At 42.4% G+C, this 26,841-nt stretch overlaps 1 protein-coding gene across 1 annotated transcript in view; it reads right to left on the bottom strand.

Annotated features, from left to right (window-relative positions):
* Nucleotides 1–25,884, bottom strand: part of PDE4A (phosphodiesterase 4A) — a 497,889-nt gene extending 472,005 nt beyond the window's left edge. Inside the window, exon 1 of the mRNA XM_077470223.1 lies at nucleotides 23,748–25,884. Coding sequence (XP_077326349.1) covers nucleotides 23,748–24,037 — 290 coding nt within the window. The 5' untranslated portion in view covers nucleotides 24,038–25,884. The remainder of the gene's footprint in view (nucleotides 1–23,747) is intronic.
* Nucleotides 25,885–26,841: the final 957 nt, after the last annotated feature.

Here is a 26,841-nt window from a genome sequence, read left to right as displayed (position 1 = left end):
CCATGCTTTCATGTTGTTCACGCCAAATTTTGACACTACCATCTGAATATTGCAGTTGAAATCAAGACTCATCAGATCAGGCAATGTTTTTCCAATCTTCTGTCAATTTTAGGGAGTTTGTGTGAATTATAGTTTTAGTTTGCTGTTCTTAAAGTGGAAGTAAACCCATCAATTTAAAACAGGTAAAAAAAAGGCATGCCGGGAATGCTAACTGCACATTGGCTGTGCTCTTAGCCAAACTATCAAACCATCCAATGGTTGGTGTCATAACGAATCACATGTGCAGCACCATAGCAGTTGAAGATTAAACAGAGGCAAAGATGGCAACTTCCTTGGCTGAAAACGATAGGGGAGTTTCCTTCCACTTTAAGTGACAGGAGTAGCCCCCACTGTGGTCTTCTGCTGCTGTATCCCATCTGCTTTAAGGTTGGAGGTGTTTTGCATTCAGAGATGGTATTCTGCATACCTTGGTTGTAACTATGGGTTATTTGAGTTACTGTTGCCCTCCTATCTTCTCAAAACAGTCTGCTCATTCTTCTCTGACCTCTGACATCAACAAGGCATTTTCTGCCACACAACTTCCACTCACTGGATATTTTCTCTTTTTCTGACCATTCTCTATATACCCTAGAGATGGTTGTGCATGAAAATCCCAGTAGATCGGCAGTTTGTTAAATGCTCAGACCAGCCCATCTGGCACCAACAACTCTGCCATGTTCAAAGTCACTTAAATCCCCTTTCTTCCCCATTCTGATGCTTGGTTTAAACTTCAGCAAGTTGTCTTCACCATGTCTAGATGCCTGCATTTCGTTGCTGCCATGTGATTGACTGATTACCAATTCGTGTTACCATGGCTTGGAACAGGTGTACCTAATAAAGTGACTGGTGAGTGTATATACAAGCTAGGCCAGACATTATTCACATGGGATTTGAATCCTGCCCTCCAGTGCTGAAATGCCAGAGTGCTAACTCCCAAGCCACCTAACTATATCGCGAAAACCTTATCCATTGGGATGTCATGCCTATTTATGTAAAAATAAATACATATAAGACCCGTTTCACATGGGTGTTCGATCAGTCCATTTTTGACCCATAATTGGACAGATCAAAGATGGACTGTATTGTATCTCTATGGGCGGCCACACGTAACCAGATGTGCATCCGTTTACATCAGTGTCCGTTCAGGTTCATCAGTCAGAAATATTGGACGTTTGCATCCAGGTGTGCTTTTGCTGAACCTGAATGGATTTAGGCAGGCATAGGTGGACACATGTCTGCTTACATCCAGCAGCCCACAGGGGACCATTTTTTTTTCCAACATCAGAGCTGGAGAACAAGAATTGAAGGAACATGGATGTCACATAAGTGACATCCTTTTCTGTTTTGGTCCAACTCACCAGATGTGCATCCGTTTACATCAGGGCCTGTTAGGGTTCATCAGACAGAAACATAAGATGTTTACATCCAGGTCTGCTTTGGTGGACCTGACCGGAAATGGGGAGGTATAGGTGGACACATGTCTACTTACATCCAGGACAAAAACGGAAGGAATATGGATGGCACATATGTGACATCCTTTTCTGTTTTGGTCCAACTCAGGGAATCAGTGTAGGATCGCTTGCTGAGGGGGTAGGAAGGACGCCCATGTCAAAGTGACCTAAAGAAAGGTAAGTGTGCATCTTACTAACAGTTTTGCAACATTTTAATAGAAAGGCCATTTATTTGCGAAGCTATTCTCACGAATGTCCATAATTATGTGCAGAGCAAACAGGATAAGGCATCTAATTAGCAGGCATCGTTGCAGCAAAACAAATCCGTTTAGCTACACACAGTGTAGAAGGCGATGACTGCATTCGCTTTCCACTACACAGCTGCAACGCATTACAGGAAGCCCACCCGTCAGTGGCTAGATACAGATACTCCCCAGAGACTGGATAAGTACTGGCTGTCTAAACAGACTGATACCCTCTAGCTGCTTTTCAAGGTTAAACATCTCTGAGACTCCTTAACATGAAGTGGTGTCATAGACAGCTGAAGAGGATCCTGCAAGCCACCATGTCCTCAGTGTACAATTTATTGGCCCAACAAATGGGAAAATTCTCTACAAATAAAAAAAACTGCACCGAGAAGCTGGAGCTAGAAAAGAGATATTGATTCCCCAGTTATGGGAGGGAAGCTTCCATTTAGACTAAGACAAGAAGACAGCCATGTGGATAACGAGAGAGATGACAGACGTGCAGTGGAAATTTAAGCAAATATGGATCTCAATTCATTAGTGAATGTTCAATAAATAGACGATTTGATCGCTTGCTGTAAAAGCTTCTCACAGACCTCCTACAACAGAGCGCAAAGAAAAATATCCAACCTGGCTTACTGCCCCCGCATATGGTTGCCACCTCATCCATTTAAACCCAAACACATATTAATTACACAGGTTCTGTGGCTGATTAAGGTGGTAATTAAAAGCACTTGGTGCCTTATCTGCATTTAATTAACCTCAGAACCTGTGTAATTCAAAGGTGTTTGGGTTTAAAGGGGTGAGGTGACAACCCTACCCTCGCACTGGCCCGCTTTTAGTAGGTAGTTCCTACGTGACATTTGGGCCCCCTTCACAATGATGTCCCATTAGTAAGTTCTTTCACCTGTGATAAGACTAAAATGGACTGCAATGTATCTCTATGAGCAACCAAATGTAAGCAGATGTGCCTCCTTTCACATGCAATTCTGTTAAGGTTCGTTGGGCGAACGCATTGAGCTGTCAACAAGGTCCACTTTTGGGGGGGGGGGGGGGGCAGAATGGACACAGGTGTCACATACACTATATCAAGGGTCTCAAACTGACAGCCCTCCAGCTGTTGCAAAACTACAAGTCCCATGAGGCAATGCAAGGCTGACCGTTACAAGCATGACTCCCACAGGCATGATGGGACTTGGCCCTCCAGCTGTTGCTAAACTACAAGTCCCATCATGCCTCTGCCTGTGGGAGTCATGCTTGTAACGGTCAGCCTTGCATTGCCTCATGGGACTTGTAGTTTTGCAACAGCTGGAGGGCTGCCAGTTTGAGACCCCTGCACTATATTGCTAAAAGTATTGGGTCTGCCCTTATCGCACCTGAACTTTAATGGCATGCTAGTCTTATGCCCTGTACACACGACTGGAAATTCAGACGGAAAAGGTCCAATCGGATTATATTCTTGGAGAATCCGATCGTGTGTGGTCTCTATGGGACTTTTTCCGTCAGAAATTCAAACGGAAAAAAATTTGAGAGCAGGATCTAAAATTTTATGCCAAAAAAAATCCAATCTGACTTTTTCCGATTGTTTGTAGAGAATTCCGACGGACAAAGTGCCACGCATGCCCAGATCAAATTATGAGACCAAAGCAATTGGCTACAAGCCTCTACGTAGTCCTATTGTATGCAACAAACGTCACCACGTTCCAAACGATCGGATTTTCAGACAACTTTGTCCGACCGTATGTATGCAACACCAGTTTCGGACTAGATCCGTCAGAAAAAATCTGATGGATTTTGTGGTCGGAATGTCAGACCATGTGTACAAGGCATTAGTCTGTAGGGTTCATCATTGATTTGGCCCACCCTTTGCACCTATAACAGCTTCAACTCTTCTGGGAAGGCTGCCCACAAGGTTTAGGAGTGTGTCTATGGGAATGTTTGACCATTCTTCCAGAAACGCATTTGTGAGGGCAGGCACTGATGTGGACGAGAAGGCCTAGCTCACAGTCCCTGCTATAATTCATCCCAAAGGTGTTCTATCGGGTTGAGGTCAGGACTATGTGCAGGCCAGCCAAGTTCTTCCACCTCAAACCTGCTCATCTATGTCTTTATAGACCTTGCTTGCAGAGGAGACATGTTGGAACAGGAAGGGACCATCCCCAAACTATTCCCACAGAGTTGGGAGCATGAAATTGTCCAAAATGTCTTGGTATGCTGACGCCTTATAAGTTACCGTCACTGGAACTAAGGGGCCAAGCCCAGCCCCTGAAAAACAACTCCACACCATAATCCCCCCTCCACCAAATGATTTGCACCAGTGAACAAAGCAAGGTTCATAAAAGACATGTATGAGTGAGTTTGGGGGTGAAGGAACTTGACTGGCCTGTCCTGACCTCAACCCAATAGAACACCTTTGGGATGAATAAGAGCAGAGACTGCGAGCCTTCTCATTAGTGCCCGACCTCACAAATGCATTTCTCGAAGAATAGTCAAACATTTCCATAAACACACTCCTAAACTTTGTAGATGGCCTTCCCAAAAGAGTTGAAGCTGTTATAGCTGCAAAGGGTGGGCCAACTCAATATTAAACTCTACGGACTAAGACTGGGATGCCATTAAAGTTCATGTGTGTGTAAAGGCAGGTGTTCCAATACTTTTGACAGTATAGTGTATGTGACAACTCTTTCCATTCCAACCTGACTCAGCAGGGGATCCATTTATGGATTCCCTGCTGAAACGGAAGACTAAAACAGAACAGAATAAGCTTGTGTGAAAAGGGCCCTAACCTGCTGCAACTCCTTAGTATTGTGACTTATAAATTCAAAAATCAAGGAGCCCTCTAGAAAAGTCCAAGAGTCCCATAATTCTCCACTTCCCATAAAGTGCAATTGTGTAGTGCCAAAACATTTTATTGTGCAAAAATAGCACCCAGTGTCCTTCATCTTTAAAGGGTTAGAGTGCATGCCGCTCCTGATGATGGCACATGACGAATGTTGCAGTCTCGATAAAAATCGCAGATCGCCACCATTACTATTAAAAAATTTTTTATAATAAAAATGCCATAAAACTATCTCCTATTCTGTAGACACTATAACTTTTGCGCAAACCAATCAATATACGATTATTGCAAGACCGCTTGTGGAAGGGAATTCCACATCCTTGCCGCTCTTAGAGTAAAGAATCCTCTATGTAGTTTAAGGTTAAACCTCTTTTCTTCCAATTCTAATCAGTGGCCACGTGGAAAAACAAAAGTCAGTGGCCTCCACTTGTAAAACCATTCCTGTTTGGAGGTCGTCTCATTGTTGTCCATCTAGTGCACCTGTTAATTTCATTAACACCAAAGCAGCTGAAACTGATTGACAACCCCCTCTGCTACTTAACTGACCAGATCAATAATTAACCACTTGCCGCCCGCCCTATTACAAATTGACGGTGGCAAAGGGGTTTCATAATCCTGATCGGACGTCATATGACGTGATCAGGATTATGAGCCGCTGCGCTCCCCCCCGGGGGCGCGCATCGCGGCGATCGTTGTTGCGGGGTGTCAGTCTGACACCCGGCAACTACGATCTCAGTAAAGAGTCTGACGGAGACTCTTTACCACGTGATCAGCCGTGTCCAATCACGGCTGATCACAGTGTAAATAGGAAGAGCCGGTGATCGGCTTTTCCTCACTCGCGTCTGTCAGACGCGAGTAGAGGAGAGCCGATCGGCTGCTCCTCTGACAGGGGGGGTCTGTGCTGATCGATTATCAGCACAGCCCCCCCCCCAAGGATGCCCACACTGGACCACCAGGGACGCCACCAGACCACCAGGGATGCTAAGCAAAAGGTAATCCTCCTTAGACCACCAGGGATGCCAGTCAGCACAATGGATGCCAATCAGTGCCCATAATGGATGCCAATCAGTGCCCACAATGGGCATCACTGACTGGCATGCATTATTGTTTGGCACTGATTGGCATCCATTAGTACAGTATAACACCAATGCTGCCTATGAGTGCCCACCTGTGCTGCCTATCAGTGCCCACCTGTGCCGCCTATCAGTGCCCACCTGTGCCGCCTATCAGTGCCCACCCATGCCCATCTGTGCCGCCTATCCATGCCCATCTGTGCCGCCTATCCATGCCCATCTGTGCCGCCCATCCATGCCCATCTGTGCCGCCCATCCATGCCCATCTGTGCCGCCCATCTGTGCCACCTATCAGTGTCCATCCATGTCGCCCATCCGTGCCACCTGTCAGTGCCGCCTATCAGTGCCCATCAATGCCACCTCATCAGTGCCACTTCACTGGTGCCACATCATTGGTGCCCATCAGTGCCGCCTTATCAGTGCCCATCAGTGTAGCCCCATCAGTGAAGGAGAAAACATACTTATTTACAAAGTTTTGAAACTGAAACAAAAAAAAACATTTTTTTTTCAAAATTTTCGGTATTTTTTTTATTGGTAGCGCAAAAAATAAAAACCGTAGAGGTGATCAAATACCACCAAAAGAAAGCTCTATTTGTGGGAAAAAAAATGATAAAAATTTCATTTGGGTACAGTGTAGCATGACTGCACAATTGTCATTCAAAGTGCGACAGCGCTGAAAGCTCAAAATTGGTCTGGGCAGGAAGGTGTTTAAGTGCCTGGTATTGAAGTGGTTAATGAGTTTAACCACTTCAGTCCCAGACCATTTTGCTGGCTTAAGACCAGACCACTTTTTGCGATTCGGCACTGTGTTGCTTTAACTAACAATTGCACGGTCGTGCGACGTGGCTCCCAAACAAAATTGACGTCCTTTTTTTCCCCACAAATAGAGCTTTCTTTTGGTGGTATTTGATCACCCCTGCGGTTTTTATTTTTTGCGCTATAAACAAAAATAGAATGACAATTTTGAAAAAAAGAATAGAAAAAATATATAAAAAAACATTTTTTTTCCCTCAGTTTAGGCCGATACGTATTCTTCTACATATTTTTGGTAAAAAATAAAAATAAAAAAAAATAAAAAAAATCGCAATAAGCGACTATTGATTGGTTTGCGCAAAAGTTATAGCGTTTACAAAATAGGGGATAGTTTTATAGCATTTTTATTAATATTTTTATTTTTTTACTAGTAATGGCGGCGATCAGTGATTTTTATTGTGACTGCGACATTATGGCGGACACATCGGACATTTTTGACACATTTTTGGGACCATTGTCATTTATACATCAATCAATGCTATACAAATGCAGTGATTCCTGTGTAAATGACACTGGCAGTGAAGGGGTTAACCAGTGGGTGGCAGTGTAGGGGTTAAGTGTTCCTAGGGGCGTATTACTAACTTTTGAGGGCTGGGCTTTCTTTTAGTGAACACTGATCTCTGCTCCAATCACATGGAGCAGAGATCAGCGTCACTTGTTTCTAGGAAGAACTGGGAGATGCTGTTTACAACGGCATTTTCTAGTTTAGCCACCCCGTGAGACGATCGCAGGTATGCCCGCAGCGATCGAGTCCACGGGACCCGTGACCGGACTCACGGGGATCCCGGCCGGCGGCGCGCTCACGATGGCAGGGCGGAAAAAAAAATAAAATAAAATAAAATAAAAGGGACAAGGGACGTACAGGTACGCCCATTTGCCTGCCTGTGTCATTCTGCTGACGTACATCGGCGTGCGCCGGTCGGGAAGTGGTTAAACTCCCTTCTGCGAAAAAGTTTTATCCCTATTGTGGGGTCACCAGTATGGTATTTGTAAATTGAAATCCCCTCTCAAGCGTCTCTTATCCAGAGAATAAGTTCAGTGATCGTTTTATCCCTGGAGTTAATCCCTTTTTTAAACGCATGCCAATATTCTGTTTGCTTTGTTAACAGCAGCCATAGCTTAGCCTATCATTTACTAGGACCCCCAGGTCCTTTTCCATCCTAGATTCCGCCAGAGTTTCTCCCCCCAGTGTATAGATTGTATTCATATTTTTGCCACCCAAATGCATTCATTTACATTTTTCTACATTAAACCTCATTTTCCGTGTAGTTGCCCACCCCATTCATTTGTTCAGATCTTCTTGCAAAGTTTCCACATCCTGCGGAGAAGTTATTGCCCTGCTTAGCTTAGTATCATTCACAAATACAGAGATTGAACTGTTTACCCTATCCTCCAGGTCATTTATGAACAAATTAAAAAAGATTGGTCCCAGCACAGAACTCCCGATTTATCACCACCCTCTGAACTCACCCTTGTAGTCAGTTTTCAATCCATGTACTCACCCTATGGTTCATGCCAATGGACCTTATTTTGTACAGTACACGTTTATGGGGAACTGTGTCAAATGCTTTTGCAAAATCCAGATACACCACGTCTACGGGCCTTCTGATGGCAACTCATCTCCTCATAGAAAGTTAATAGATTCATTCTTGCAAACCATTCTTCATGAATCAATACTGATTACTACTAATAATACCATTTTCATTACTAAAATCTTGTATATAGTCCCTTATCACCTCCAAGAGCTTGCATACTATTGATGTTAGGCTAACTGGTCTGTAATTCCCAGGGAAGTATTTTAGGCCCTTTTTAAATATTGGTGATGCATTGGTTTTTCTCTACTATGTGGGTACCATTCCAGTCAGTAAAAATTAGGAACAATGGTCTGGCAATTACTTGACTGAGTTCCCCAAGTACCCTTGGATGCAAACCATCCGTTTTCCTGTGATTTATTAAGGTTAAGTTACCCAAGTCTAATTCTAATTCTATCCTCTGTTAGCCATGAGGGTAAAGACCGAGAAGAATAAATTCAATACCTTCGCCATCTCCCCATCCTTTGTAACCAAATGTCCTTCCTCATTCTTTATGGGGCCAATATGGTCTGTCCTCCCTTTTTTACTGTTTACATACTTAAAGAATTTCTTGGGATTTTTTTTTGCTCTCCTCTGTTATGTGTCTTTCGTGTTCTATCTTGGCCGCCCTAATTGCACCCTTACATTTCTTGTTGCATTCTTTATAAAGTTTAAATGCTGATGATGATCCCTCAACCTTGTATTTTTTGAAAGCCTTCTCTCTTACTTTTATATGTATTTTTACATTGGCATTAAGCCATCTAGGACTTTTGTTCCCTCTTTTAAATTTATTACCCAATGGGATGCACTCGCTAATGGCCTTATTTAATATGCTCTTAAAGCAAACCCATCTCTCCTCCATGTTCTTTGTTCCTAAGATTGTATCCCAATTTATATCTTCTAGCAAGGTTCGTAGTTTAGGGAAGTTAGCTCTTTGGAAATTCTGTGTCTTTGTATTTCCCTTATGTTTCCTATTTGTGTGATTTATACTGAAGCCAATTGACCTATGATCGCCGTTACCTAAATTTCCCCATATTTCCACATCCGTGATAAGGTCTGTATTGTTGGTAATCAGTAGATCTAGTAACGCTTTATTTCTAGTTAGTGCCTCTACCATCTGACCCATGAAATTGTCCTGCAAGACATTTAGGAACCGGTGAGCATTAGATGAATGCGTGGTTCCCTCTGCCCAGTCTATGTCTGAAAAGTTAAAATCCTCCATTATGATAACACTTCCCATCATTGCTGCTAATCCAAATTCTGATAGGAGATCTGTCTCCCCTTGCTCCCTCAGGTTAGGGGGCCTATAGCATACTCCCAGTATTATTTCCCCTTAGCTTCATCCCTTTGGAGCTCTACCCATAAGGATTCCACCTCTTCTGTAGCTCCTTTAGTGATGTCATCTCTAACATTCACTTGTACATTATTCTTGATATATAGGCATTCCCCTCCCCATTTTTTACCCTTTCTATCCCTGGGATAAAGGGTATGCTCTTGAATGGTTGCCAACCAATCATGAGAGCTGTTGAACCAAGTCTCTGAAATTCCCACAAAATCCAAATCCTCCTTGTACAACAGTAACTCTAGTTCACCCATTTTATCCGCCAGGCTCCTGGCATTGGTGAACATGCCACGTAGTTTAGACCGTTTGCATACTATCCTCTTATTGGGTGTTCCGAGATTGCAACTAGAACTTGTTACTAGACTTACCTTGGGTTTATGTGCTTTAGTCAACCTACCACTAATGCCCCCAATACTACCCCCTGGACTATGTTCCACCATAATGATGGAACCCTGAGAGGTTCTAAAACATTGTACTTCACTCTTGGTGACTAACATGCAAAGTAAAATGCATCTGAAGCAATTACGAATTTGTGTGTTCAACAGGAGAACCCCTTTAGTATCAATCTTAGGCAATGAAAAATTAGAGAAGCTCCACCACTCACTTACTACCTTGCTCTCCTTTAGCTCTCAGTGTCTCCCCCATCGCTGTGAAAATTGAATTGCTATTTTATTTATTCCTTCCTTCTCTGAACTTTTCCGAATAATTACATTTCTTTCTTTTGATGACTAAGCTGCTGAATTTTTATTGTTCCTTTTTTTTTTCATTCTACGCAGTTCTGTTTGTGCTAATCCTAACACAGGAAATACCCTCAAGATTTAAGAGCTTCCTGTTATTTTTACACACGGCCTAGCAGTTCATTATCTCTATGTGACATCACTCCAATATGTTGTTTCTTAACCACTTCAGCCCCGGAATGATTTGCCCCCTTAATGATCAGGCCATTTTTTGCGATATTGCACTGCGACAATTTAATTGACAATTGCGCGGTCGTGCGACGTGGTATCCAAACAAAATTGATGTCCTTTTTTTCCTACAAATAGAGATTTTTTTGGTGGTATTTGATCACCTGTGGGGTTTTTATTTTTTGTACTATAAACAAAAAGAGCAACAATTAAAAAAAAAAAAAATACATAATTTTTTACTTTCTGCTATAATACATATCCAAAAAAATAAAAATAGAAAAATAAAAAAAATTATTTATCAGTTTATGTCAATATGTATTCTTCTACATACTTTTGGTTAAAAAAAATAAAAAATAAAAAATCGCATTAGGCGTATATTGATTGGTTTGTGCAAAAGTTACCTCGTCTAAACACTATGGGATAGATTTAGGGACTTTTATTTTTCTTTTATTGTTTTTACTGCTAAATCTGACCCTACATTACACTTTTTAAGGACCAGTGACATTATTACATTGATCAGTGCTATAAAAACGTACTGATCAATGTAATAATGGTAGGGAAGGGGTTAACACAAGGGGGCGATTAAGAGGTTAACTATGTTCCCTCAGAGTGTTCTAACTGTGGGGGGGGGGGGGGGTGGGCTGCCTGGGCTGATGGAGATCGCTGTTCCCGATCACTGAGAACAGCAGATCTCTGAGATGTCCCCTGTCAGAACGGGGATCTGCCTTGTTTAGAAAGGCAGATCCCGGTCCTGCTTCTGTACAGTGATCGCTGGCGGTAGACCAACACAAAGTGGCACATAATTGTGAAGTGGAAGGAACATTATAAATGGTTTTCAAATTTTTTTTACAAATAAATATCTGAAAAGTGTGATGTGCATTATTAGTATTCAGACCACTTTACTCTGATACCTCTAACTAAAATCTAGTGGAACCAATTGCCTTTAGAACTCACCTAATTAGTAAATGTGTAATTTAATCTCATTATAAATAAAGCTGTTCTGTGAAGCCCTCAGAGGTTTGTTAGAGAACCTTAGTGAACAAACAGCATCATGAAGGCCAAGGAACACCCCAGACAGGTTAGGAATACAGTTGTGGAGAAGTTTAAATCAGTGTTAGATTATTAAAAAAAAAAGACCAAAGCTTTGAACATCTCACGGAGCACTATTCAATCCATCACCCAAAATTGGAAAGAGTATGGCACACCTGCAAACCTACCAAGACACGGCCATCCACCTAAACTGACAGGCCGGGGTAAGGAGACCATTAATCAGAGAAGCAGCCAAGAGGCCCATGGTAACTCTGGGGGGAGCTGCAGAAATCCACAGCTCAGGTGGGAGAATCTGTCCACAGGACAACTATTAGTCGTGCGCTCCTGAAATCTGGCCTTTATGGGAGAGTGGCAAGAAGAAAGACATTGTTGAAAGAAAACCATAAGAAGTCCTGTTTGCAGTTTGCGAGGAGCCATGTGGGGGGCACAGAAAACATGTGGAAGAAGGTGCCCTGGTCAGATGAGACAAAAAACATTTTTGGCCTAAGAGCAAAATCCTATGTGTGGAGGAAAACTAACATTGCACATCACACAGAACACACTACACCATCCCCACCGTGAAACATGGTGGTGGCAACATCATGTTGTAGAGATGTTTTTCTTCAGCAGGGACAGGGAAGCTGGTCAGAGTTGATGGGAAGATGGATGGTGCCAAAAACAGGGCTTTTTAAAGTCTGCAAAAGACTTGAGACTGATAGAGGTTCACCTTCCAGCAGGACAACAACCCTAAACATACAGCCAGAGCTACAATGGAATGGTTTAGATCAAAGCATATTCATGTGTTAGAATGGCCCAGCAAAAATCCAGACCTAAATCCAATTGAGAATCTGTGGCAAGACTTGAAAAATCGCTGTTCACAGACACTCTACATCCAATCTGACAGAGCTTGAGTTATTTTGCAAAGAAGAATGGGCAAAAATTTCACTCTCTAGATGTGTAAAGCTGGTAGAGACATCCCCAAGAAGACTTGCAGCTGTAATTGCAGTGAAATGCGGTTCTACAAAGTATTGACTTGGTTCTACAAGTACCCGTGCAAATACTTAGTATTGCCACCAATACCGAACCAATATCAATGCAATACTAAGCTGGCGTCTAACCTTTGAGATTCTCTAGTTGTTGTCAATGGGTATGGCTCCTAAAAAATCTTGATGACTCCTGAAATCCATATTCGTTTGTCCACCCATTTTCTAAACACAAACAGAAGTACTTTTTTTTTTTTTTTTTTTTTTTTTTTAAGTAAAGTAGTAAAAAAAATGCTCAACATATTTTAGTTTAACACTGACATTTGCGCGGTCGTGCAATGTTGTACCCAAACAAAATTGATGTCCTTTTTTTCCCACAAATAGAGCTTTTTTTTTGGATTTGATCATCTCTGTGGTTTTTATTTTTTGCACTATACACAAAAAAAGACCAACCATTTTGAAAAAAAAAACAAAAAACAATATTTGTTACTTTTTGTTATAATAAATATCCCAAATTAAAAAAAAACAAAAACAAATATGTATTCTTCTACATATTTTTGGCTAAAAAAAAAAATACAATAAACCGCAATAAGTGTATATTGATTGGTTTGCGCAAAAGTTATAGCTACATAATAGGGGATAGATTTTTTTTTTACTAGTAATGGCGATGATCAGTGATTTTTAGTGGGACTGCTACATTGTGGTAGACAGATCGGACACTTTTGACACTTTTTGGGATCAGTGACATATATTTAGCGATCAGAGCTATAAAAATGCACTGATTACTGTATAAATGACACAGGCAGGGAAGGGGTTAACACTAGGGAGACATGAAGGAGTTAAGTGTGTCATAGGGAGGTGTTTCTAACTGGAATAGGACTAACTGGGAGTACAGAGAGATCTCTGTTCCTAACCACTAGATGATCACACTGTACTCCATACTGTACTCCCTGACAGAACGGGAATCTGCTTTGTTTACATTGGCAGATCCCCGTTTTGCCTCTCTGAGGAGCGATAGCATGTGGCCTGTGGACATCGTGACCACCAGCCATGCGTGTCGGCTCTGGTGCCGCGCGCGCCCACTGCATCTATTACACAAAGCGCCATACCGGTACGGCGATCTGTGCAATAGAGCCACTCTGCTGCAGTATAACTGCGGTGGTTGGTCAGCAAGTGGTTAAAGGAAAAGTATAGCCAAGAGCAGAGAGCGGTGACTGACAGTCAGCAGCCCTCTTCTCAGGGTACTCTGAGAACCGAGCAATAGGCGGTGTTTGATCGCTTGGTTCTCAGTCTTAGCCCTTGTACACACGGTCGTAGAATTTGTCGGAATGAGTCTTATCGGACCGTGTCGTCAGATAATCCGACTGTGTGTGGTATGCATCAGACTGATTCCGTCCGAATCTCCGGCCGACCCAATTTTCCAACATGTTGGAAATATTTCCCGACAAACTGGGCCGGACGGACCTAATCCGATCATGTGTAGAGCATTTTCATCGGACCAAGTGCCACGCATGCTCAGATCAAATTCCTACATCAAAGCTATTGGCTACTAGCCTGAATGTAGTCCCATCGTAACGAAATTACGTCATCACGTTCTGAAAGATCGGATTTTTCGCCAACTTGGCCCGACCGTGTGTATGCAACAGTTTCGGACACAATCCGTCGGATTTAGATTTGGTTGGCAAAATCTCCGACCGTGTGTACGTGGGCTTAGAGCCGGCGGGGGACAGATGCAGCATTGGACCGCTTAGGTAAGTATGAGTCCAACAAAAAAAAAAAAAATCCCATACTTCTCTATTGAGCACAATAAAATAAACATTCCCCAGTAAACTATTTGGTAAAATTCTTACCCCAGCACTTGCAGTTTACAACTTTCAATGCTGTTGGCTCCTACTTTCTCAGTTATGCTTCCCTGAACTTCTAGTTTTCACAGTCAACAGTGGACAGTGCAGTCTGATAGCTTGGGGAAGGGAGGGAAAGGAAGACCAGGGGTGTGCCTGCCATCCTATGCTATGGGGCTGTGTGTTTCTATTGAGGCACAGAGTGTAGGGAGACAACAAAACCGGAACATAGGCAAGCATTAAACAATAACAGCATACCTAATAGGTGATTAAATGAGTTGCTGAAAAGGTTTCATTTCACTTTAAGATGCTAGAACCTCTGTTTTTTATTACTGTATGTTCCCTGTCCACAGAAAGTGAGGACAAATCTCTCTAACAGAGCCACAGACAACAGTAAAACTTCACAAGGGTTCTAACCTTTCCTTATTCCATCCAAAACTAAAAAAAAAAAAAAAAGTTTTGGGTCTAGATACACCCTAAAACAAATTAGTTTTAGGCGCTGATAAACACACACTGGTCTAGCCTAATGGACTACTGATGACTGTATCCTACGGGGCCAAAGTACGCTTATTAAGTTAGATGCCCATAAATCATGCATGTTTAATGGTCAATTAGACTATGCCAGACCTAAATGAATGAAATGGGGTTAAGACTAATTCAAATGACAATCAATCAACTGACTGGAAAGAACTGGAAAATAATTTGCTCAGATGGTAGGTCAGAGCAAGACAACTCCCAGGAGCCATGGACATCCACAGAAATCCTGACGTCTGAGACAAATGCCCCTGAAAAATTAATAGCGGAACAAAAATCACTTATTTCCCCTGCAGGAAATAGTGTTTTATGATTCTCTTCCTTATGGAAATAATGCTATCACTGTGTATCTATGCTTGTTTCTATGCAGAGACTTTAAAAAGAGACCCTGTCACCGGACCATTTATTTTAACAACCCTTTTCCTTTGCACTATATTACCAAAAGTTTTGGGACACCTGCCTTTACATGCACACGGAATGGCATCCCAACCTTAGTCCACAGGATTCAATATTGCGTTAGTCCACCCTTTGCTGCTAGAACAGCTTCAACTCTTCTGGGAAAGCTGTCCACAAGGTTTAATAGTGCGTCTTGTCTTTATGGACCTTGCTTGGTGCACTGGTGGGCAGTCATGTTGGAACAGGAAGGGACCATCCCCAAACTGTTCCCACAAAGTTGGGAGCATGAAATTGTCCAAAATGTCCTGGTATGCTGACGCCTTAAGAGTTCCCTTCACTGGAACTAAGGGGCCAAGCCCAACCAATGAAAAACAACCCCACACCATAATTCCCCCCTCCACCAAATTATTTGGACCAGTGTGCAAAGCAAGGTCTATAAAGACATGGATGAGCGAGTTTTGGGTGGAGGAACTTGACTGGCCTGCACAGAGTCTTGACCTCAACCAGACAGAACACCTTTGGGATGAATTAGAGCAAAGACAGTGCCTGACCTTACAGATGCGCTTTTGGAAGAATGGTCAAACATTCCCATAGACCCACTCCTAAACCTTGTGGACAGCCTTCCCAGAAGAGTTGAAGCTGTTATAGCTGCAAAGGGTGGACCAGCTCAATATTGAACCCTAGGGACTAAGACTCAGCTGCCATTAAAGTCCATGTGCATTGTAAAGGTAGGCGTTCCAATATTTTTTGTGTCTATGCATTTAACATATTTTAGGCATGCTATTTATCTGTAAAAGCATCCCATGTGTCAACATCCAAAAGCACTGAGACTGCTGTTGGGTGACACAATCATGGATTTGATGTCAGTAGCCTCAATGCTGTCACGCTATAGTATTTCTCCTCACTCTTCTCCTTGACATTACCTAAAAGGTTATGTATGGAGGTAGTGGGAGGAGCTGGGCCAGTCAAAACATTAATTAGGCACTCCAAGAAAACGAGGGGGCTATGACGTGGTGTAAAGAAGGAGGGAAAGGCGATTCTACTATAAAATCAACTATTTATATTTATGGCCTAGGTAAGTGTAACGAAACCGATCCCACACTCCGATTGAGTGCTTCCGTCAGTATACCACTTCCTAAGTCTGAATATTGATATCAGATATTCCAACTGCTCACAAGCACAAAACAAGATGACACTTGCTTAGCTGCTCAACATGGACTCCTTTATTAGAACCAAAATGACCAGTATTTATATTAAGACTAAAACCTAACCTAATTAGCATGAGCTAATTATCTAATCATTGACCCAGACTAGTTGTCTGCGAGATAAGACTTTTCAGGGTAAGACTTTGTCTCCTAGCTCACTGACTGACTATTCAGTACACATTATCATAAACATAAACACAGGGTTAATTAGCACAACCAACAATTTGTGGAATATTCTTACAAGCCAGACTAGACTAATTTACACAACAGACAGGTGGCTGGAGTTGATGACATTAGCATCTAACAGTTTGTGTCCCAACAGTGTGATTCAGTCTATTGCTAATATGGCAAATACATATCCAGAGTCTGTGTGTCTTGGGGGGGGGGGGGGGGGGGGCGCATGGATCTGAATCCAAGTATCAGAGGTCCTCAGGCATACAGCTCACAAAGAGCACCGTTCCCCCAAATGCCAGGCCCCATAATCGCAAGGCAAGAGGCTTGCATTCTGTCCCCTCCAACAGCCTCTGTCCCGGATAGGTCTTTCACTGTAAGTATGGATGCTTATTTTTTGCACATCCCACACTTCTCTTTTAAAGAAAAATTGGCATGCAAAACCTAGCTAGACTTAAAAGTGCTCCCAATCCCCCCTAACCCCTATTCTGACTAACTTGTATAAGAAAGATCTGTAAACTAATTTTCAGCCTGCTCCAATCTAGTCACATGATCTCCCCTGTCCGGCTGAAGGGGACAGGGGAGAGCACTCAACATTGGCCTAAAATTCCTGGCAGCAGTGACATCACTCATAGGTTCCTGACAGAAGTGTGTGAGCTCCTACTCCATCATAGTTTCTGGTTCCAGCATCCTGGTTTTGGCTGAGGCATTCTCCTTGTCTGTCTGTCCACCTGCAAGGTGATTGATGTGGTTAATTTCTGGGTGGAGACCAAACCTGATTTAAGCCAGCCAAGCCTGAAGTCTCATGCTTGTGATATTGCTTTTGTTATACATGCTCCAAGCTCCCTGTTTGTCTGCCCTGCTCTGAACACCTTGGAACGGATATCAACTACTCTCTGAACCCTGCCTGCCTTTTGACTACAGATTTGTCCCTAGCTATTCTGAACCTTACCTGCCTTCTACCTGGACTGTCATTGAACCACTGTGCCTGTCTGCCAACTGCAAGTACCTGTTTGCTTTGCTCAGTTCACGTGTGCCCCAGTGTGGTAGTCAGGAACTATATAATTGTGTATTAGTCCTGGGGGCAACCGAGTACCTGCTTGCTTTATGGGAAAGGGGGCTGCTAAAGGTGAAGAACACAGAAGCTAGCTATAGTGTCTGAACACTTGCGTTAGGGGTACGCGTGACAGTTCCTGTGGCCCATCCACTGTCGGCACTTCCTCCTCTCCGTTGCAGCTGCTGCTGGCATACAGGGCAGATGGATTACGTTATCGGACCAGAGTGGCCTGAAAACAGATAGGTATATACATCTTTCTTTACACAGGTTAACCAGAATACGGTAGGTGTTAGGAGGGAGTATTTTTAAGACTAGTTTGTTTTTGCATGTACCGTAATTCTACTTTAATTATTAAAGCTATGCCTTTCTGAAACTCACATGACTGGGTCCCACTTCTTGGCAGTGGGTAGAGTGTGGAAGGTCATCCATTTAATGAGGTGGGTAGAGTTAGGGATCCTACGAGCAGGATGACCTGGTTACCAGCAGGCATCTCCATTCACTATGGGGACCTGACAACTCAAGCCCTGAACTAGTACAAGTAAAGCTTGTCATACACTGGTCAAAAATCAGCTGGTACACTAGGTATTAGCCAAGTTTCAGTGTGTGGGATTCCTGGGTCAACAGAACCAATCGATCAGCGGCTGCAGCCAATCAACTTCAGGAGCTGATCAGTGTATTCTGACAGTGACAGGTGCTGCCACAAGATTACAATGTCCTGGTGGGGGAGTATTCCTCCATCCACCTCATTTGTGGACCACATAGGGCCAGCTCAAGTTCTCTTATCCCAAAACAGAATCCACAGCACACAAATACTGCATCATGCAAACTCTAATAGATTGTCCATAGTACTCACAAGCTGGAGATACAGCTCTACCTGAGCTCTCAGACTCTTGTGGTCATTGTGGAGCTGCTGGAGACCAAAGCAGCAGTAAAGAACCAGCAGGGGTTGAGCCCCATTACACCCAAAAGATAAATGCATTTCACACAGAATTGCTCAATAAATTCCTTTCCGAAGCAGCCAACTCTACAATAATCATATTCTCCCATAAGGTTGTTCATAAATCCCGAGATTAGCAGAGCAGATATGTAAAACCAATGAGGCTGGTCCGGCACTTTGGAAAACACCAGATAGACTGGAAAAAGGAAGCAGATAGAGGTACTTATGGGTTTTGGTGACTTTGGACGGTGTTTCCAATTGGATGGATAATAAGGGAACAGGTCAACCACAGTGACAAATAAAAAATGATGAACTTCCATTCACCAACAAAAAACATTGAATGATTAATGAAAATTGGTAAAAACAAAACAATTACAGTCTATTGATCTGGCGGTTGCAGAGCACTGCTGTTATGCTCGATGTTCATCTGGATTTACAGAACGGTGCACTGCTGCGACACTGTTTATATGATAAAATCTGTGTTTGTATACTAAGCTAACAACATTGTAAGCAGTGACCTTACAGAGGAAGGAGCTTTCCTGGTAGGAAGCAAACAAACCTGGGGTGGGGGGATTGTGCGAATATTGTTCGCTTTTGGATAAATCCGTAAACAAGCCGTAGAAAAAGTAAAGTAAAAATGATATGTAAAGAGCCACTCCAGAGAACGATCTGATGTGTTCAGTGAATTGTTAATGTGAACCAGAAAATGCTGAAACTGTTCTAAAGTCAAGGTTACCATCATTTAGGTTTTATCAAATTCAATGCAGTTATATTCAATAGGCTTCTCCTCTTTAGGGTGGAACTGCAGCCTTTTCTCACGCGCATACGTGACATGCAATCTTATACACCCAAATGTGTGAGCAAGGCTAAAGTTAGACAAGGTTCAGACCTTTGTGTGCCAGGAACATGTACAAAATTACACACTTTTCTGACATGATGAGAAATGTGCTGTCTTTTAGCAAATACACCGCAGTGCTGGCACCCATGCTTCTGCAAACCCACGCACTGTGGTACATAGCAAACCGCATGGTGTTGCAGCATCATGCTGTTTGGTGTGGCACATTTTTTGAAAAGAGTCAGGGGCTTCTTGGCCATGTTTCTTGTGCATAGGACAGCACATAAAAATGAATGGGCTGCCTTACATGTGACACACATGAACATGCTGAAAACTTGCACACGTGACCCAAGTCTTATGCCACCGTTTTTTCACATCAGAATAAACTCTGACGGTTTTTCTGACGGAGTTCCACTGAAACGGTCTTGCCTACACACGATCACATCACTAAAGTCCGATCGTCTAGAACACGGTGACATACAACGCGTACGATGGGACTAGAAAAGGAAGTTCAATAGCCAGTAGCCAATAGCAGCCCATGCGTCGTTTTTGGTCCGTCAGAACAGCATATAGACGAACGGTTTTCCCGATAAATCTTTGCGATGGAATCAATTCCTAAAACATGTTCTATTTCTAGGTCCGTCAGAATTTTCACAAAAAAAAAAAAAAAAAAGTCAGATGAGGCCCAGACATGATCGGAATATCTGATGAAATGATTACGTCTGACTTTTTCTGCCGGAAAGTCCATTCGTGTGTACACGGCATTAGGCTTCATGTTCAGGTGAGGTTTAGAAACGTCCTGTGAATGCTGGAACATCACAGCTAGTAATCCACATGTTTAGCAGTGCTTACAAGCCGTGTTTAGTGGCATTTAGCCGCGTTTGCGTTTAGGAGCGTTTACTAAAGATAAACTCAGGAGACCCTCCCAAATGATTAGAAAGCAAAATAGAAGGTGCAAACACCACAAATCGGAATGCAGTCGCTATATAGAGAGGTAAGGATATGGCTTCAGCCTGAACTCCAACTGGCTATCATAGAGATTAAGCCCCATAGGTGGAGCATAATCAGGAGGAGTTCAGGCTAAAGCTGTATATTTACCTTTCTAAATAGTGGCTGGGTTCTGGTGTGCGGCCTTCCCACCTTCTGTCTTTCAATCTGTTTCAGCTAGCCTGGTGAGCTTGTTTAAACGTTGCCACCCGATCTGTGCTTTAGAATAAAGGGGGACATTTTGCAGTGCTTTGAGCACCACTCCAAGTTTTTGCATATGGGTCCCTGTATTTCTACATGTTCACAATCCAAAACTTTCAGAAAAAAGGGAGCAGTCAGAAATTGGATATTTACTGTCCACAAACAAAGGGAACTGACAAACCTGTTTGAGCTAATCTTACTAGGTAAATTATGTAACTGATATCAAGTGGTGCCCATTAATGTAATACATAAGAAATCCTCAAAATCCCCATTGGTTTTCTCAGAGAATCCCTCAGCGGAGCAAGGCATTTTAAGCCATGTACATAATAGTTAGGGATCAAAAAGTACCCGTTTAGAAGCTCACCAGAGCAAGGTAGTAAGTGAGCTGATCTGCCTGGCAAATTTGGTACGTTTTAGGGACTTTGAGCATGCGTAAAACGGATACTCACTTTACTAACTATAACTTTGACAGCCATGTTTTGGCTCCACTTACCACACTTCCGCTAAATCCTAGTAATCCAGTACCCAATCAAGACACAGCTTTCTCCAAAGGCAGAAGAATCACCATGCTCCTTCCAGTAGTTGCCAACCTCTAGACAAGCCTTTCTCAACCAGAGTTGCTCCAAAAGAGGAACTACTAGGGGTTCCACGAAAATTAAGCAATTTCTTACTCTCAGATCAGTAACCACTACCACCTATTATCTTTTTAGATAGCTGTAAAAGAGACACATTCTTACCACTGACCCAAAATGTACAGGATATTCTCCCCATTGAGCACTAATGTAAGGGGCATTTTTCCCATTGACCACCAATGCAGGACACATTCTTCCCACGGACTCTCAATGTAAAGATCTTTCTTTCCATCGACCACCAACAAAAGCAGCATTAGCACTGAAAACCAAAGTAAGGTTTCCCACTGACTACCAATGTAACATACTTCCCACTAACCACCAATATATGGGACATTCTTCTAACCAACCATCAATGTAAGGTTACATAGTTGGTAAGGTTGACTAAAGACAACAGTCCATCCAGTTCAACCTGTGTAGGTGTGTGCGTCTGGAAAATAATTTCCTATATCCAATATATTGTTTTCGCTAAGATGCACATCCAAGAGTCTTTTAAAACTATCCATACTTCCTGCCGACACCACCGATTGCGGAAGAGAGTTCCATCCTAAGGTACATTCTTCCCACAGACCACCAAAGCAAGAGACATTCTCTATGACCACCAATATAAGCAGCATTTTTCCTACTGACCTCCAATGTAAAGAGCATTTTTTCCAATGACCACCGAGGTTAGGAGCATTGTCAATGAACACCAATTTATAAATAATTCTTCCAACTGACCACCAATGTAATAGACAATCTTTCCACTGACCACCAAGGTAAGGGGTATTTTTCTAACTAACCACCAATGTAAAGAGCAGCATTTTGAACGATCACCCATGTAAGGAGCATTTTGAACGATTACCCATGTACGGAGCATTCTGAGTTATGTAAAGGGCATTCTTCCAACAGTGCACCAATGTAAAGAAAATCTTCCCACTGATCACCAATGCAAGGTGCATTTTTCTAACTAACCACTAAAGTAAGGGGCAAAATTCTCACTGACTACCAATGTAAAGAGCATTCTCTTCATAGACCACCAATGTAAAAGGTGTTCTTCCCACTAATCACAAGTGTAATAGGGGAAATTCTTCTATTTACTAACAGTTTAAGAGGACCCATTTCGTAATTACTGCCAATGAAACGGTGAATTACAGTGACCACCAATGTAAAGTGGGGCATTTTTTTCACTGGCTAGCCATATGAAAAAACACTACAATTTTCATTGTCTACATTTCTTTTCTGGATATAATTATTATTCATTTTATTTCAATATAATTACTGAAAATAAATTCATTATACAGAGCAGCCCTTAGTAGTCTTACCCTACTGTTCTCGTTAATGTACCATGAGCTGTAGATATAGTAATTATTACCAGGGGTTCTCTGAAACCTGAACATAATTTCAAGGCTTCCTCCATGTTCAAAAGGTTGAGAAAAGCTGCTTTAGACTATTCATATTTTTACACAGAGAATATTTTTACTCATGTAATGACTGCTTAGGAAGAGAAGGGAACATAAGAATGTAAATAATGGTCTAATCGTATAAAAGGGGTTATATTTTGGAGAATGCAACAGAAAAAGTGGGAATGCCCAAAATTCCAAGGTGGTAGGAAACTATGGCTAGGACATCTTACCATTAGTCCCCCAAAGATCGAAGAAGTGACAAAATTACTCTTCATGCCAGACCTCACTTGCAACGGAAATATCATCTTTGGGTGCAGTGCATTTAGCGATACATCTACAATTCTAAAGTTGCCCATATCTAAATATTAACCACTGATGGAACAGATTCAAGCACCTGCATAGACCTGGACGAGGGCAATCACCAGAATTCTCCATATAGCCTCACGAATGAAGGCTCCCATACATGAGGCTATATGGAGAATTCTTTTGATTGTCTTCCACCAAGGGGCCCATAGACCACCTAGCTGGAGGGAGTCTATGGGCCCCCATGCAGACTCCCATAGACCACCTCTAGCAAGTTAATTAATCTCATTCTGATCAATACAGAACAGGAGCATACGCACAGAAAGTCAACCAGGATTAAAGTATGTAGCTTGTGCAATTGTCACAAGAATCCTTCATCTAAAGCAGTGGTCTCCAAACTGCAGCCCAGGGGCCAGATGAGGCTCTTTGGTTGCCTTTATCTGGCCCCTGGGGCACTATTATCCCAACTGACAGCAATGATCTAGCACCATCAATGGGGCACTATTCTTCTCATTGATATCAACAATGGGAAACTATTCCTCCAATTAAAGCGAATGATGGGGCACAGACGCCAGGACATTTTCTACTTCCACCGGCCACAGCCCAGCCCCCCTAAAGCCTAAGGGACAGTAAACTGGCCCTTTGTTTAGAAAGTTTGGAGACCCCTAATTTAAATGGTTCAAAAAAAACCTGTCCATGTATTGATAGCACAGATGCGTTCCGGTATTTGACGAAGGAAACAGCTTTTTCCCCACTGACAACCAATCACCTATGTCCCTTCAATTCTAACAAGCCCCAGCATCATGAACTCCGAAGAATGCTTAACGGCAAAAGAGACATTTCTTATAGTACGTTCATACCTGAGGCTATATACACAAGTACTCTATGGCCTTCAAGGCAACCACTGTACTAACAAAAGAGCCAACTTTGCCGAAAATACCATACGTTTTATCAGCAAAGTGAAACGAGCACCTACCGTTGTTTATGGCTTGCATGACTGTTGCTGGTGGTCCCATGGAAAGACGAAGGCCACGACATCCTGGTTTTCCTCAGCCCCGGTCGGTCGCTGGTGTCCATGGCGTCCGATCTTTCCATCTGCCGGTGGTGGTGGCGGTCTGTGTCCGAGTAACCCCTGTGTTTTATTCTGATCGGTGTCCTTGGTTGCCTCCATAGATGCTGCGGAGGCTTGAGGGTGGCTTGCCCCTCTCGCGGCATGGGAAGCGACAGCGAGAGACTCTTTTTCGGGCACGGCGGTACTTCCATCATCTTGATGAAGTAAAAAATAAAAATAAAAAGGGGGGGGGGGGGATCCAACAAAAATAAACCTCTCTACAAAAAAAATTTAAAAAAATGATCCTCTGAAATATATTTTATCCCTTTTGCCTAACAACGTGCGACATTCAAAAATAAAGTCTTTTTTAACATCCCCTGAAACCAACAAATCTATTAATAATATATAAAAAAGACAAACTGAGAAGTTAAATCGCTTTTGTCTTGTCCAAAAAAGAAAAAATATAAATCAAGTTATAAAAATAAAGAAATTATATCAGTGAAAAGGAAGAAAAAAAAAGAAAAAAAATTACAAAAATAAAGATATTAATTATTAATAAAGAAGCATTTTGCAACAATGTATCTTTTCTAAAGGAAAAAGGAAGAGGGGAAGAAGCAAAAATAATCAACTCGTTAACAGAATGGCTATTCTTAAAACAGATCAGTCGCAAATAAAAAATAAAAATTACAAAAATAAAGTATTGATTCTAAGGAAGCAACAGTGTATATTTTTCTAAAGGGAAGGAGGGAAGAAATAAAAAAAAAAAAAAAGAAGGATAGAAATAATGAACTAATGTATGTCTTACAAACAAATCTAACCCCCACCCCGAAAAAAAAAAAGCAAAAAATTTAAAATATTCTTCGAAGCAAAGAAAATTAAATTTGACAGTTCAAATGGCTTCCTGTTATCGGAAAAATAGTGCGTCAGTCTCCGCCAGCTTAGACTCAATGTATATATACTGTATAAATATATATATATATGTAGAGAGAGATAGATAGAGATGGAGATGTATTTTTAGTTGTCAATAAGCAGTCAGTACATGAATCCTCTCCGCTCCTTGGAAATTATTGCTTATGTTATTGCCAACGAATACATTAAAAGGGATTGAAGGGGATCGTGAGGATTTTTTTTTTTTGATGGAAATAGAATATAGGTTGGTCGGGGGGGGGTCCTAAAATCAGGGGTGCTGCTGAGATGTCTTATTGCACATAGGTGGATGGGGGAGCAGACATGAGTTGGTTCTGATCTGCAGACTCCGGATCTGAACTCTCATTTAGTGCAAATATCTAAAAAGCGTTGGGGAGGGTCACATCCCATTTATCACTTGAGCGTGTCCCAATTCTCCGCTCCACCGATGGAAGCTGTGCATTCAAAACCAGATCCTGACGATTGCTAATTTTTTTTTTTTTTGCTGTCAATCAGATGGACATCTGTCGCCCCATCCCAACGGCGTCCGAAAAAAAAAATTTAGAAGCACGATCGGCGATCTTGTTTGCCAATGCCGTGCAGACTCATTACATTTTTTTTAGGGTCTCTTTTTTTTGGGGTCTCCTGTTTTTATTTTTTGATCTCCTCTTCTTTTTTTATCTTTTTTGGATCTCCTCTTCTTTTATTTTTTGGATCTCCTCTTCTTCTTTTTTTGGATCTCCTCTTTTTTATTTTTATTTTTTTTAATCTCCTCTTTTTTATTTTTTGGATCTCCTCTTCTTTTTTGGATCTTTTTATTTTTTTAATCTCCTCTTCTTTTTATATTTATTTTTTTTTGGAGGTAGTCTCCTTCTCTTCTTCACATTTGCAATGCAGGAGAAAGCAAAAAAAGAAAAAAAAAAAAGAAATCAGTGCTCGCAGCCGGGAAGGACTTTTAGTGTCACACCGTTATTGCTGCCTGTGTGGAGGTGAAGCTTGGAGCGGGTCTCGGCTTCTTCATGACACGCTGGCTGCAGGCTGCGGTGGCTACAGAAGCTGCATCGTCCATCCCGAGTTGATTCAGCGGACAGCCGGAGCGGCGAACCTCCCCCTCCGCACTCAGCCCAGACTGCTGGGCGACTGACGGACCTCTGCCAGGTGTCTCCCGCCTCCCCGCAGCCTTCGGCCGTGACGTCACGGGAGAGGGGGCCGGGCGCTGGGCGGCGGCTCCGCCCCGGTTCCCCGAGATGCTGCTTTGGAGAGAGAGAGAGGGAGATGAGACACGCCCCCTCCCTGGAAGAGAGGGAGGCGAGACACGCCCCCTCCCTGGAAGAGAGGGAGGCGAGACACGCCCTCTCCCTGGAAGACAGGTGGGGGGATTAGAAGTGATTAAAGGGAACCTGACCTCAATCAGTGACAGTTCTAGAAAACATCGACACATCTCCATTGTAATGAAGCCGCTTTGCTGGTGATGCTGATGGAAACAAATTTTAAAAGGCTTTTTTTTACAGTGATATCAAGAATAATATTATGATGCTTTTTTTTTATTCTTTTTTTTTTTTTTGGGGCACCTTGTAGGTAGTTTTTTAACTATGGTGATGTCCCTTGATAATTTTAAATTGTATTTTTTAAATGTAACTGCCTACTTCCAAAACTGTCATTTGATGGAAAACACATAGCCAAGTATTATTCTACACAATTTTTTTTTATTGTGCATTAAAAAAAAAAAAGAAAACAAATAAAATTAGACATGCTATCTGCCAATACAACTTAACCAAAAAGTGCATTCTATGCATCCAAAAATATAGGAAATATACCAAATCAAATCATTATTTAACCAAAAAATAAAATAAAAGCCTCATGCATGTGTCCTGCTTCTTAACTGGTTGCCGGCCGCCGGCTGTCAAATGACAGCGCGGCTCTTGTGGCAGGAGGGCATCATATGACGGCCTCCCATTTAAACAGGGAATGTGCGCGATCGTCTGCGCACATCCCTGGTCCTTTGGTGGCGGCGTGTCGCGGAGACACCGCTCGCTGCCGAGGGGGGTGAACAGCCATTGGGTATGGCTGTTTACCACGTGATCACGAGCGAGCTGCGCGTGCACGTCGGTGG

The sequence above is a fragment of the Lithobates pipiens genome, unplaced genomic scaffold (genome assembly GCF_037356315.1).
Source record: "Lithobates pipiens isolate NorthernLeopardFrog02 unplaced genomic scaffold, aLitPip1_a1.2 Scaffold_8, whole genome shotgun sequence".
Lineage (NCBI taxonomy): Eukaryota > Metazoa > Chordata > Amphibia > Anura > Ranidae > Lithobates > Lithobates pipiens.
The sequence above is the reverse complement of the archived record's forward strand: the minus strand, read 5'-3'. Positions and strand labels throughout refer to the sequence as shown.